Genomic DNA, 14,248 nt, shown 5'->3' on the forward strand with positions numbered 1-14,248 from the left:
GATGGGGCTGGCTGGCTCGGTGGCCCCCTGTCAGGATCGGGACAGGGATCCAACACGCAGAGTACGAACAGGAGAGATGTACGTATACCGGACCTTAGAATGGCCGGACTAACGTAAGGAGAGAGCAGAGAATAGTATGAGACAAGCCGGGTCGAGGGAACGAGAGAACAGGTAAGCGAGAGACAAGCCGAGGTCAAAGGACACGAGAGGTAAACAGGAACGATAGTACAAGCCGAGTCAAAACCAAATAGAACAATAAACATAAGAGCACTGAGGAACCAGACAAGCTAGAACCACGACAGGGCAATGAACCATTACACACATCCCTCTTTTATACCCCGGTTCTTTAATTGATGACTCCGCCCTTGCCGAGCCCTGATTGGTTGTTCCGAACTAGATTGACAGGTCGGGATGTGATTGCCGTCATGACGTCGACTCCTGAGCGTCGTGTCATAAAAGGAAGCGGGACTCTCGCGGCCGGCGTGGGAATGACTATGAGAGCTGTGAGGATTGGATGAATCAGCCCCGCTGAGAGAACGGCCGTCGGGAAGTCTAACCTCCTCCGAGGTAGAGACTTCAGGTACCCTGACACCCCCGTCTACATTGTACAGGTAGCCAGGGCCCGCATATAGTGCACATATAGATAGCGATAATCGCACTTACTGTATATACACACACTGACACAAGTAACCCCATGCAATTGTCCTTACCAGCTGGACTTTGTTTGTTTAACCCCTTAAGGACGCGGGAAATTAGCCAGGTTGGCTTTGCCTTTGAGACCGTACGGTAGCCCAGGAATGAAAATTACCCCCAAGGTATTGCAAATGGGGTATGTTCAATCTTTTTTAGTAGCCACTTAGTCACAAACACTGGCCAAAATTGGCGCTCAAATTAGTTTTTTGCATTTTCAAATATTAACACTTAGTGATGTACCGAACTGTCCGCCGGCGAACAGTTCTCGGCGAAATTAGCGTGTTCGCGTTCGCCACGGCGGGCGAACACATGCGCAGTTCGATCCGCCCCCTATTCGTCATCATTGGGCAAACTTTGACCCTGTGCCTCTCGGTCAGCAGACACATTCCAGCCAATCAGCAGCACTCCCTCCCTTCCACACCCTCCAACCTCTCTCCCAGCATCCATTTTCGATTCATTCGGAAGATGCATGCTTAGTGAGAGGAGGGAAAGTTTAGCTGCTGCTGATTAGATAGGGAAATTGATAGCTAGGCTAGGGTATTCAGTGTCCACTACAATCCTGAAGGACTCATCTGATCTCTGCTGTAAGGACAGCACCCCAAAAAGCCCTTTTTAGGGCTATAACATCAGGCTGCTTTTTTTTTTTTTTTTCCTGTGTAATGTAATTGCAGGTGCCTGCCTGCCAGTTTCTGTGTGAGGTTCACATTGGATACTGTGCTTATTTGCCCAGTGCCACCACTCATATCTGTTTTAACAATAGGTTAAGCTTTACATTTAAAATAAATATTTTTTTTTCACTGTAATAGAAGAGCAGTTGCCTGCCTGCCAGCTTCTGTGTGAGGTTGGATGCCTTGCCCATTTGCACAGTCAGTGCCACCACTCATATCTGTTTTAACAATTGGTTAAGCTTTAGATTTAAAATAAATAATTTTTTTTCACTGTAATAGAAGAGCAGTTGCCTGCCTGCCAGCTTCTGTGTGAGGTTGGATGCCTTGCCCATTTGCACAGTCAGTGCCACCACTCATATCTGTTTTAACAATTGGTTAAGCTTTAGATTTAAAATAAATAATTTTTTTTCACTGTAATAGAAGAGCAGTTGCCTGCCTGCCAGCTTCTGTGTGAGGTTGGATGCCTTGCCCATTTGCACAGTCAGTGCCACCACTCATATCTGTTTTAACAATTGGTTAAGCTTTAGATTTTAAATAAATCATTTTTTTCACTGTAATAGAAGAGCAGTTGCCTGCCTGCCAGCTTCTGTGTGAGGTTGGATGCCTTGCCCATTTGCACAGTCAGTGCCACCACTCATATCTGTTTTAACAATTGGTTAAGCTTTAGATTTAAAATAAATAATTTTTTTTCACTGTAATAGAAGAGCAGTTGCCTGCCTGGGTGTCAGGCCTACTTCAGCGTGTGCTCTGCAGACCTGTGCCAGCGTGCTTTGACAGTTGCCAATCATATCTGGTGTCTCTTTAGCGTGCTTTTACAAAGAAAAAAGGTTTCCAGTGTAAGCTAATAGCAGACAGTCAGTGTCCTTCAAGCGGCTCTGTCAGGCCTTCCTTCAGCGTGTGCCCTGCACAACCCTGCCAGCGTGCTTTGACAGTTGCCACTCATATCTTGTGTCTCTATAGCGTGCTTTTACAACCAAAATTTTGTTTCCACTGTAATAGAAGAGCAGTTGCCTGCCTGCCAGCTTCTGTGTGAGGTTCACATTGGATACTGTGCCCACTAGCCCAGTGCCACCACTCATATCTGTTTTAACAATTGGTTAAGCTTTAGATTTAAAATAAATATTTTTTTTCACTGTAATAGAAGAGCAGTTAGTTGTCTGCAAGCGTCTGTGTTTCAGGCCTACTTCAGCGTGTGCTCTGCAGACCTGTGCCAGCGTGCTTTGACAGTTGCCACTCATATCTGGTGTCTCTTTAGCGTGCTTTTACAAAGAAAAAAGGTTTCCAGTGTAAGCTAATAGCAGACAGTCAGTGTCCTTCAAGCGGCTCTGTCAGGCCTTCCTTCAGCGTGTGCCCTGCACAACCCTGCCAGCGTGCTTTGACAGTTGCCACTCATATCTTGTGTCTCTATAGCGTGCTTTTACAACCAAAATTTTGTTTCCACTGTAATAGAAGAGCAGTTGCCTGCCTGCCAGCTTCTGTGTGAGGTTCACATTGGATACTGTGCCCACTAGCCCAGTGCCACCACTCATATCTGTTTTAACAATTGGTTAAGCTTTAGATTTAAAATAAATATATTTTTTTCACTGTAATAGAAGAGCAGTTAGTTGTCTGCAAGCGTCTGTGTTTCAGGCCTACTTCAGCGTGTGCTCTGCAGACCTGTGCCAGCGTGCTTTGACAGTTGCCACTCATATCTTTTGTCTCTATAGCGTGCTTTTACAACCAAAATTTTGTTTCCACTGTAATAGAAGAGCAGTTGCCTTCCTGCCAGCTTCTGTGTGAGGTTCACATTGGATACTGTGCCCACTAGCCCAGTGCCACCACTCATATCTGTTTTAACAATTGGTTAAGCTTTAGATTTAAAATAAATATTTTTTTTTCACTGTAATAGAAGAGCAGTTAGTTGTCTGCAAGCGTCTGTGTTTCAGGCCTACTTCAGCGTGTGCTCTGCAGACCTGTGCCAGCGTGCTTTGACAGTTGCCACTCATATCTTGTCTCTCTATAGCGTGCTTTTACAACCAAAATTTTGTTTCCACTGTAATAGAAGAGCAGTTGCCTGCCTGCCAGCTTCTGTGTGAGGTTCACATTGGATACTGTGCCCACTAGCCCAGTGCCACCACTCATATCTGTTTTAACAATTGGTTAAGCTTTAGATTTAAAATAAATATTTTTTTTTCACTGTAATAGAAGAGCAGTTAGTTGTCTGCAAGCGTCGGTGTTTCAGGCCTACTTCAGCGTGTGCTCTGCAGACCTGTGCCAGCGTGCTTTGACAGTTGCCACTCATATCTTGTGTCTCTATAGCGTGCTTTTACAACCAAAATTTTGTTTCCACTGTAATAGAAGAGCAGTTGCCTGCCTGCCAGCTTCTGTGTGAGGTTCACATTGGATACTGTGCCTACTTGCCCAGTGCCACCACTCATATCTGTTTTAACAATTGGTTAAGCTTTACATTTAAAATAAATAATTTGTTTTCACTGTAATAGAAGAGCAGTTGCCTGCCTGCCAGCTTCTGTGTCAGGTTGGATGCCTTGCCCATTTGCACAGTCAGTGCCACCACTCATATCTGTTTTAACAATAGCTTAAGCTTTAGATTTTAAAGAAATCATGTTTTTTCACTGTAATAGAAGATCAGTTAGTTGTCTGCAAGCAAGCGTCTGGGTGTCAGGCCTACTTCAGCGTGTGCTCTGTAGACCTGTTCCAGCGTGCTTTGACAGTTGCCAATCATATTTGGTGTCTCTATAGCGTGCTTTTAAAACCAAAATTTGTTTTTCACTGTTATAGATTGAATAGCAGTTACTTGTCTTCAAGCGGGTGTCTCAGGCCTACAGTGTGTGCTCTGCAGAACTGTTCCAGTGCACATTGCCAATCATATCTGGTGTCTCTATAGCGTGCTTTTAAAACCAAAATTTGTTTTTCACTGTTATAGATTGAATAGCAGTTACTTGTCTTCAAGCGGGTGTCTCAGGCCTACAGTGTGTGCTCTGCAGAACTGTTCCAGTGCACATTGCCAATCATATCTGGTGTCTCTATAGCGTGCTTTTAAAACCAAAATTTATTTTTCACTGTTATAGATTGAATAGCAGTTACTTGTCTTCAAGCGGGTGTCTCAGGCCTACAGTGTGTGCTCTGCAGAACTGTTACAGTTCACATTGCCAATCATATCTGGTCTCACAGTAGCTTGCACGCATAGTACCACTAATCCCCCAAAAAATGACAGGCAGAGGCAGGCCACCCCGCAGGGGCCGTCGTGGTCGTGGTGCTTTGATTCCCTTTTGCCCTAGAATAATGCCCAGTTTTCAGAAGCCACGTACCCTGAACTTGAAAAATTCTGAGGACTTAGTTGACTGGCTAACACAGGACACCCAATCTTGTACAGCCTCCGCTCGGAACCTTGACGCACCATCCTCCTCCAGCTTAGCTTCAGGCACCTCTCAAGATAGCACTCACCCGCCTGCCGCCACCACCAAAACTAGCACCACAGCCGCTTTACTTGGTATGTCAGAGGAGTTATTCACACACCCGTTTGAAGAAATGAGTGATGCGCAACCATTATTGCTAGAGGATGTAGATAACAGGGATATGTCTCAGGTAGGCAGCATTAAACACATGGAGGTACGGTGTGATGATGATGATGTTGTACCCGCTGCTGCTTCCTTTTCTGAGTTGTCAGATACAAGCGAAGCGGTTGATGATGACGATGCGTCCATGGATGTCACGTGGGTGCCCGCTCGGCAAGAAGAAGAACAGGGCGAAAGTTCAGATGGGGAGACAGAGAGGAGGAGACGAGTTGGAAGCAGGGGGGGGTCGTTGCAAGGAGCTAGTGGCACAGTCAGACAGCATGCATCGGCACCCGGGGTCAGCCCGACAGCACGCCAATCAACGCATGCTGTGTCCACCACCAGAATGCCGTCATTGCAGAGCTCAGCAGTGTGGCATTTTTTTTTGTGTGTCTGCCTCGGACAACAGCGATGCCATTTGCAACCTGTGCCAAAGGAAACTGAGTCGTGGGAGGTCCAACACCCACCTAGGTACAACTGCTTTGCGTAGGCACATGATCTCACATCACAAACGCCTATGGGATCAACACATGAGTACAAGCAGCACGCCTACTCTAAGCCGCCATCCTCCTCCTGGTCCAGCATCTTCAGCCACGTCAACCACTGCTGTCCTTCTTGCCCCCTCTCAACCATCCGCCACTCCGTCTCCCGCCTTGAGCAGTTCCCGCTCATCTGCCCACAGTCATGTGTTTCTGTCAAGGACATGTTTGAGCGTAAGAAGCCAATGTCACCAAGTCACCCCCTTGCCCAGCGTCTGACAGCTGGCTTGTCCGAACTATTAGCCCGCCAGCTTTTACCATACAATCTGGTTGAGTCTGAGGCGTTCAAAAAATTTGTAGCTATTGGGACACCGCAGTGGAAGGTACCCGGCCGGAATTTCTTTTCACAAAAGGCAATCCCCAACTTGTACTCGATTGTGCAAAAGGAAGTCATGGCATGTCTGGCACACAGTGTTGGGGCAAGGGTCCATCTGACCACTGATACCTGGTCTGCAAAGCATGGTCAGGGCAGGTATATCACCTACACTGCGCATTGGGTAAACCTGCTGACGGCTGACAAGCAAGGAATGCGTGGCATTGCAGAGGAGTTGGTGACACCGCCACGAATTGCAGGCAGTCCTGCTGCCACCTCCTCTACTCCTCCTACTCCATCCTCTTCCATAACCTCCTCGGCTGAGTCCTCTTGTGCCGCTGCTTCTTGCTCCACATCAACGGCACCCCCCCAGCTCCCCAGGTACTATTCCACATCCCGGATACGGCAGTGTCACGCCGTCTTGGGTTTGACTTGCTTGAAAGCAGAGAGTCACACCGGACAAGCACTCCTGTCCGCCCTGAACGCACAGGTGGAAAAGTGGCTGACTCCGCAGCAACTGGATATCGGCAAAGTGGTGTGTGACAACGGAAAAAATTTGATAGCGGCATTGAAGTTGGGCAAGTTGACACATGTGCCGTGCATGGCACATGTGTGTAATCTGATCGTACAACGCTTTGTGCATAAGTACACAGGCTTACAGGACATCCTGAAGCAGGCCAGGAAGGTGTGTGGCCATTTCAGGCGTTCCTACACGGCCATGGCTCACTTTGCCGATATCCAGCGGCGAAACAACATGCCAGTGAGGCGCTTGATTTGCGACAGCCCTACACGTTGGAATTCAACACTCCTAATGTTCGACCGCCTGCTCCAACAAGAAAAAGCTGTTAATGAATATTTGTATGACCGGGTCGCTAGGACAGCCTCTGGGGAGCTGGGATTTTTTTTGCCACGTTACTGGACGCTCATGCGCAATGCCTGTAGGCTCATGCGTCCTTTTGAGGAGGTGACAAACCTAGTCAGTCGCAGTTGTGTGTGTGCGTGTGTATGGCTGTCTGCCTGTGTGTGTGTGTGTGACAGGGTGAAGATTTCTTGCACATGGGTGTGACAGGGTGAAGATTTCTTGCACAGGGCGCCCAAAGGCCTAAGGCTGGCCCTGCGCATGGGTCAGTGGCTCTGCACCAGACTTCCCTCCAATTGATCAAAGTTAAAGGATTTCAAGTGGACTGATTACAATTACAGGGCCTCTAAAGAGTCCTGTATTGTTATTTGTCGTCACTACCTTCCCGCGTCGGGAGTGGGTCATTTGCGCCCCTGCTGCCTTCCTTGCATGTGGTAGCTGTTTGTCAGGGATTTGTCAATCCATATCTGCCAAGTGACCCTATGACAGGGTGAAGATTTCTTGCACATGGGTGTGACAGGGTGAAGATTTCTTGCACAGGGCGCCCAAAGGCCTAAGGCTGGCCCTGCGCATGGGTCAGTGGCTCTGCACCAGACTTCCCTCCAATTGATCAAAGTTAAAGGATTTCAAGTGGATTGATTACAATTACAGGGCCTCTAAAGAGTCCTGTATTGTTATTTGTCGTCACTACCTTCCCGCGTCGGGAGTGGGTCATTTGCGCCCCTGCTGCCTTCCTTGCATGTGGTAGCTGTTTGTCAGGGATTTGTCAATCCATATCTGCCAAGTGACCCTATGACAGGGTGAAGATTTCTTGCACATGGGTGTGACAGGGTGAAGATTTCTTGCACAGGGCGCCCAAAGGCCTAAGGCTGGCCCTGCGCATGGGTCAGTGGCTCTGCACCAGACTTCCCTCCAATTGATCAAAGTTAAAGGATTTCAAGTGGACTGATTACAATTACAGGGCCTCTAAAGAGTCCTGTATTGTTATTTGTCGTCACTACCTTCCCGCGTCGGGAGTGGGTCATTTGCGCCCCTGCTGCCTTCCTTGCATGTGGTAGCTGTTTGTCAGGGATTTGTCAATCCATATCTGCCAAGTGACCCTATGACAGGGTGAAGATTTCTTGCACATGGGTGTGACAGGGTGAAGATTTCTTGCACAGGGCGCCCAAAGGCCTAAGGCTGGCCCTGCGCATGGGTCAGTGGCTCTGCACCAGACTTCCCTCCAATTGATCAAAGTTAAAGGATTTCAAGTGGACTGATTACAATTACAGGGCCTCTAAAGAGTCCTGTATTGTTATTTGTCGTCACTACCTTCCCGCGTCGGGAGTGGGTCATTTGCGCCTCTGCTGCCTTCCTTGCATGTGGTAGCTGTTTGTCAGGGATTTGTCAATCCATATCTGCCAAGTGACCCTATGACAGGGTGAAGATTTCTTGCACATGGGTGTGACAGGGTGAAGATTTCTTGCACAGGGCGCCCAAAGGCCTAAGGCTGGCCCTGCGCATGGGTCAGTGGCTCTGCACCAGACTTCCCTCCAATTGATCAAAGTTAAAGGATTTCAAGTGGACTGATTACAATTACAGGGCCTCTAAAGAGTCCTGTATTGTTATTTGTCGTCACTACCTTCCCGCGTCGGGAGTGGGTCATTTGCGCCCCTGCTGCCTTCCTTGCATGTGGTAGCTGTTTGTCAGGGATTTGTCAATCCATATCTGCCAAGTGACCCTATGACAGGGTGAAGATTTCTTGCACATGGGTGTGACAGGGTGAAGATTTCTTGCACAGGGCGCCCAAAGGCCTAAGGCTGGCCCTGCGCATGGGTCAGTGGCTCTGCACCAGACTTCCCTCCAATTGATCAAAGTTAAAGGATTTCAAGTGGACTGATTACAATTACAGGGCCTCTAAAGAGTCCTGTATTGTTATTTGTCGTCACTACCTTCCCGCGTCAGGAGTGGGTCATTTGCGCCCCTGCTGCCTTCCTTGCATGTGGTAGCTGTTTGTCAGGGATTTGTCAATCCATATCTGCCAAGTGACCCTATGTAGGGGTAACAGTCCCTATTCTGCTCTGTGTTAGTGTGTATCATGGTCTCTGTGGACAGGGAACAGTCTCTATTCTGCTCTGTGTCAGTGTGTATCAGGGGTTTTGAGGACAGGTGTCAATCCATATCTGCCAAGTGACCCTATGTATATCTGCTGTCAGTACACAGGAAAAGTTTAAATATTTCTTGTTCTACGTTCTCTGCAACTCCACGCACCGTCTCATCCAATACGTGAAGATCTGGGGTTTCTCTGGGAAGAGAGTGTTTGCACTGACTACCCACAGCATGCTCTTGCCATTGCCTACTCCACCTTCAACGACAGGGTGCAAGTCCCAAGGAGAAGGATCATTCACTTTATTATCTGTCTTTATTTCACAAGTAGTGCCTGGAACATCCTCATGGGTCACAAGATGTAAATCTGGACTCTGTGGACAGGGAACAGTCTCTATTCTGCTCTGTGTCAGTGTGTATCAGGGGTTTTGAGGACAGGTGTCAATCCATATCTGCCAAGTGACCCTATGTAGGGGTAACAGTCCCTATTCTGCTCTGTGTTAGTGTGTATCATGGTCTCTGTGGACAGGGAACAGTCTCTATTCTGCTCTGTGTCAGTGTGTATCAGGGGTTTTGAGGACAGGTGTCAATCCATATCTGCCAAGTGACCCTATGTATATCTGCTGTCAGTACACAGGAAAAGTTTAAATATTTCTTGTTCTACGTTCTCTGCAACTCCACGCACCGTCTCATCCAATACGTGAAGATCTGGGGTTTCTCTGGGAAGAGAGTGTTTGCACTGACTACCCACAGCATGCTCTTGCCATTGCCTACTCCACCTTCAACGACAGGGTGCAAGTCCCAAGGAGAAGGATCATTCACTTTATTATCTGTCTTTATTTCACAAGTAGTGCCTGGAACATCCTCATGGGTCACAAGATGTAAATCTGGACTCTGTGGACAGGGAACAGTCTCTATTCTGCTCTGTGTCAGTGTGTATCAGGGGTTTTGAGGACAGGTGTCAATCCATATCTGCCAAGTGACCCTATGTAGGGGTAACAGTCCCTATTTTGCTCTGTGTCAGTGTGTATCATGGTCTCTGTGGACGGTGAACAGTCTCTATTCTGCTCTGTGTCAGTGTGTATCATGGTCTCTGTGGACAGGGAACAGTCTCTATTCTGCTCTGTGTCAGTGTGTATCAGGGGTTTTGAGGACAGGTGTCAATCCATATCTGCCAAGTGACCCTATGTAGGGGGAACAGTCCCTATTCTGCTCTGTGTCAGTGTGTATCAGGGGTTTTGAGGACAGGTGTCAATCCATATCTGCCAAGTGACCCTATGTAGGAGGAACAGTCCCTATTCTGCTCTGTGTCAGTGTGTATCAGGGATCATTAGGATAGGTGTCAATCCATATCTGCCAAGTGACCCTATGTAGGGGGAACAGTCTCTATTCTGCTCTGTGTCAGTGTGTATCAGGGGTTTTGAGGACAGGTGTCAATCCATATCTGCCAAGTGACCCTATGTAGGGGGAACAGTCTCTATTCTGCTCTGTGTCAGTGTGTATCAGGGATCATTAGGATAGGTGTCAATCCATATCTGCCAAGTGACCCTATGTCCCTATTCTGCTCTGTGTCAGTGTGTATCAGGGGTTTTGAGGACAGGTGTCAATCCATATCTGCCAAGTGACCCGATGTAAGGGGAACAGTCTCTATTCTGCTCTGTGTCAGTGTGTATCAGGGCTGGGCTTTGAGGACAGGTGTCAATGTTAGGTGATTTCTGCCCTTTATGGATTAAAAGCAGACTCTGCATCAACTGTGCAATTTTCCATGGGAGTTTTGCCATGGATCCCCCTCTGGCATGCCACAGTCCAGGTGTTAGTCCCCTTGAAACAACTTTTCCATCACTATTGTGGCCAGAAAGCGTCCCTGTTGTTTTAAAAATTCGCCTGCCCATTGAAGTCAATGGCGGTTCGCGCGGTTCCCCGGTTTGCGAACATTTGCGGAAGTTCGCGTTCGCGAACTGAAAATTTCGGGTTCGCGACAACACTAATTAACACTAACTTTGGCCAGTGTTTGTGACCAAGTGGCTAATATAAAAGACTAGACATACCCCATTTGCAAGACCTTGGGTTGTCTACTTTTGCAAATGTTATGCAATCATGGAGGTAATTCTTATTCCTGGGCTACCATACGGTCTCAAAGGCAACGTAACCAATCTAATGAATTTCAATGTGAAAAAACTGAAAAATGTAACACGCTATATTTGACTCCCAAAACACCATAAAACCTGTAAATAAGGGGGTATTGTTTTACACGTGAGACATCACTGAATACAAATATGTGTATTTTATTGCAGTAAAAGCAAACCGTATTATGACATTCACAGTTAGAATGTAACGTAGAACTAAAAAAACAGCTCAGGAAAGTGAAGGCTTGGGTAAAAGCATCAGGGAGACATGGGGACACTGAGACACTAGAGGACACTATGAGACATGGAGAAACATGGAGACCTCTGAGGACGCTGAGACACTTGGGGACACTTGGAGACACTGAGACATGGACACACACATGGGGACCCTGAGACATGGACACACACATGGGGACACATGGGAACACGGACACACACGGGGACACAGACACACACGGGGACACGGACACACATGGGGACACATATGGGGACACATGGGGACACGGACACACATGGGGACACACATGGGGACACGGACAAACATGGGGACACACATGGGGACACAGAGGGACATGGGGACACAGAGCGACGCGAACACACATGGGGACATGGACACACATGGGGACACGGACACACATGGGGACACAGAGGGACATGGACACACATGGGGAAACACATGGGGACACGTACACACATGGGGACACACATGGGGACACACATGGGGACACACATGGGGACACAGAGGGACATGGACACACATGGGGACACAGAGGGACACGAACACGCATGGGGACACACATGGGGACATGGACACACATGGGGGCATGGACACACATGGGGACACAGAGGTACATGGACACACATGGGGAAACATGGGGACACGGACACACATGGGGAAACATGGGGACACATGGGGACACAGGGAGACACGGACACACACGGGGACACACATGGGGACACAGAGGGACACGGACACGCATGGGGACACACATGGGGATGCTGGGATACATGGGGACACGGGCACACATAGGGACACAGACACTAGGGATACAATGTCCCCAAGTGTCTCAGTGCCCCCGTGTCTCCCAGCCAGTGTCCCTGGTGTCTGTGTCCCCATGTCTCCTAGTGCCCCAGTGTCCCCATGTCTCCTAGTGTCCCTGGGAGACATGGGGACACTGGGAGACATGGGGACACTGGGAGACATGGGGCACTGAGACACTGTGATACATAGTCTCAGTGTCCCCATGTCTCACAGTGTCTACTAGTGACATGGGGACATTGGGAGACATGAGGACACAGACACCAGGGGACAATGGGTGACATGGGGACACAGGGAGACACTGGGAGCAATCTATCTATACAGCAGAATCAAACTAAGTAGTTTTTTTGGTTATTTTACAGAATTTTCTCTGTCACTCCTTGTGATTTACATCATGTGATGTCACACATACATAACTAGTTATGCAAATTAGTAAGGCCTGTATTTTTTAAAAGAAAGGTGTCAACCCTCACTACTCTTCACATACCCTTGCTTAAGTATGGAATCTTAAGATGGGTATATGGAAACAAAACGTATGTGGACTAGCTGAAATTAAATTAGTTAAGGTATTGCTGACTTTGGTCTCTCTAACACTGGCATGTTCCCTTTCTTCTACACTCACTACATCCACCTTTTCTCTGACCCAGACTATATACCAAGAGCTTCTGCCTGCTAGTAAGAAGGTAAGGAGACAAGTGGACATGTGAGTGCTAGTGGACAGTCCTTAGAAAGCATGGAATGAGCGCATCATTAGACGCATTTATGTCAAGCTCAGGATGCTGTTGGCCAGCATGCATGATTGACAGGCAGCCTGACATGCATTCATGCCAGGCTAGCCTTCCAATTCTTTGGGCAGACACGCCTCCTTTTTGGGCATGATCCGCGTCAGTGGTCCACCTTTTTACACTGCCCATTGACTTCTTGCTTCACTGGACACTGCTGTTAGAGGGTATGGATTTACTTGAAAGATGAAAGCATGAATTAGAGAGAGATTAGCATATTTTAGGAGAATCTGAGTTTTTTTATAGCTGCATCCTATTTGTTTCCCTCCCGCAACATCTCCACCATATACATAATGCTTGAGAGGTATGACTGTTTTAGTGTTGGTCGATAAGATTCTGTACTTAGGCCCCTCATAATTATCAGCACCAGGCCCACTGGGCTCTTAATCTGGCCCTGCATATAGCGCAAATTCCAGTTTTTGTTTACGTTTTGTTTTGATCACAACGTGTACATTTGGCTCAGTCCTTAAGGGGTTAAAGTAAGAAACTGTGCCTCTCCCAGCCATAATATTTTGCCACTGGAGGATGATGGAGGCATATATGTGGCCTTAAGCAGTATATGGACCACATTATGGTCCATTATGGTCGTAAGTATTGCAGAATGAACAGTATAAGTCCCACTGTAAAGTATAGCTTTTTGTATATGGTGAGACCTCTCATCGGGTTCTATTTTTGCCATGTTCCTTTACTATTAATTTCTGGTGTACAAACATTTTTATTTATATAAAATTACACAGATGTTAGACAACTGGATTTTACCGGTAAAATATTAATGTCTGATTATTTTATTTTTACAGGAAAGAATAATCCTTACCATGTCAAACTATATATTTACATTCATTTTTTTGGCTGAAATGACTGTAAAGGTAACATTTATTTTAATACAACTTTATATTATGATCTCTTAAATACTATTAATGTATGCTTGTTATGTATTCATCATTATTTATTACTGATTATTCATTTGCATACTTCAGTATATGTTTAATTTTTTTTAGATACAATTCTATATTTCATTTAAACACGTGCTAAAAATGAATAGATTAATGCTGTATATAGATACTGCCATCTTTTCCACAATTTTCTCAGAGAATGAGGAGCAAAAGCATAATTAACATTAAAGAAATCTCTACTTAAGCTGTCAATTTTTGGAATATTCCCCATGAACGAGTAATTGTTGCTAATTATTATTTGGTTTTGGTTTGTTTTGATTACAGGTAGTAGCATTGAATTTTTGTTTCGGTGGAAAAGCATACCTGAAAAGCAGCTGGAATCTTCTCGATGGAATGCTTGTTTTAATCTCTGTAATTGACATCATAGTTTCTATGGTGTCCGACAGCGGCACCAAGATTTTAGGCATGTTAAGAGTTCTGAGGCTGCTGAGAACCCTAAGACCACTACGGTAAGTAAATTGTTCTTTAAATATCACATTAGTAATTTGAAACTCTGGGATTTGCCAATATTAAAAAGAGGGAGAGAGAAATTTATGTTGCTCTTCATCTGCACATCTCAAGGTGGGCTTTGGTGAGCACTCCACATGTGCAGAAACTCAGGAAATCATGTTTCCACAACTAACCCAGAGTTGCCAGT

At 46.6% G+C, this 14,248-nt stretch overlaps 1 protein-coding gene across 1 annotated transcript in view; it reads left to right on the plus strand.

Moving 5' to 3' along the window:
• CACNA1G (calcium voltage-gated channel subunit alpha1 G) overlaps positions 1 to 14,248 on the plus strand; it is a 428,561-nt gene that overhangs the window by 235,261 nt on the left and 179,052 nt on the right. Inside the window, exons 19-20 of the mRNA XM_063458969.1 lie at positions 13,456 to 13,524; positions 13,876 to 14,060. Of these exons, the coding sequence (XP_063315039.1) occupies positions 13,456 to 13,524; positions 13,876 to 14,060 (254 nt within the window). The remainder of the gene's footprint in view (positions 1 to 13,455; positions 13,525 to 13,875; positions 14,061 to 14,248) is intronic.

The sequence above is a fragment of the Pelobates fuscus genome, chromosome 6 (assembly GCF_036172605.1).
Source record: "Pelobates fuscus isolate aPelFus1 chromosome 6, aPelFus1.pri, whole genome shotgun sequence".
In the NCBI taxonomy this organism is placed as follows: Eukaryota; Metazoa; Chordata; class Amphibia; order Anura; family Pelobatidae; genus Pelobates; species Pelobates fuscus.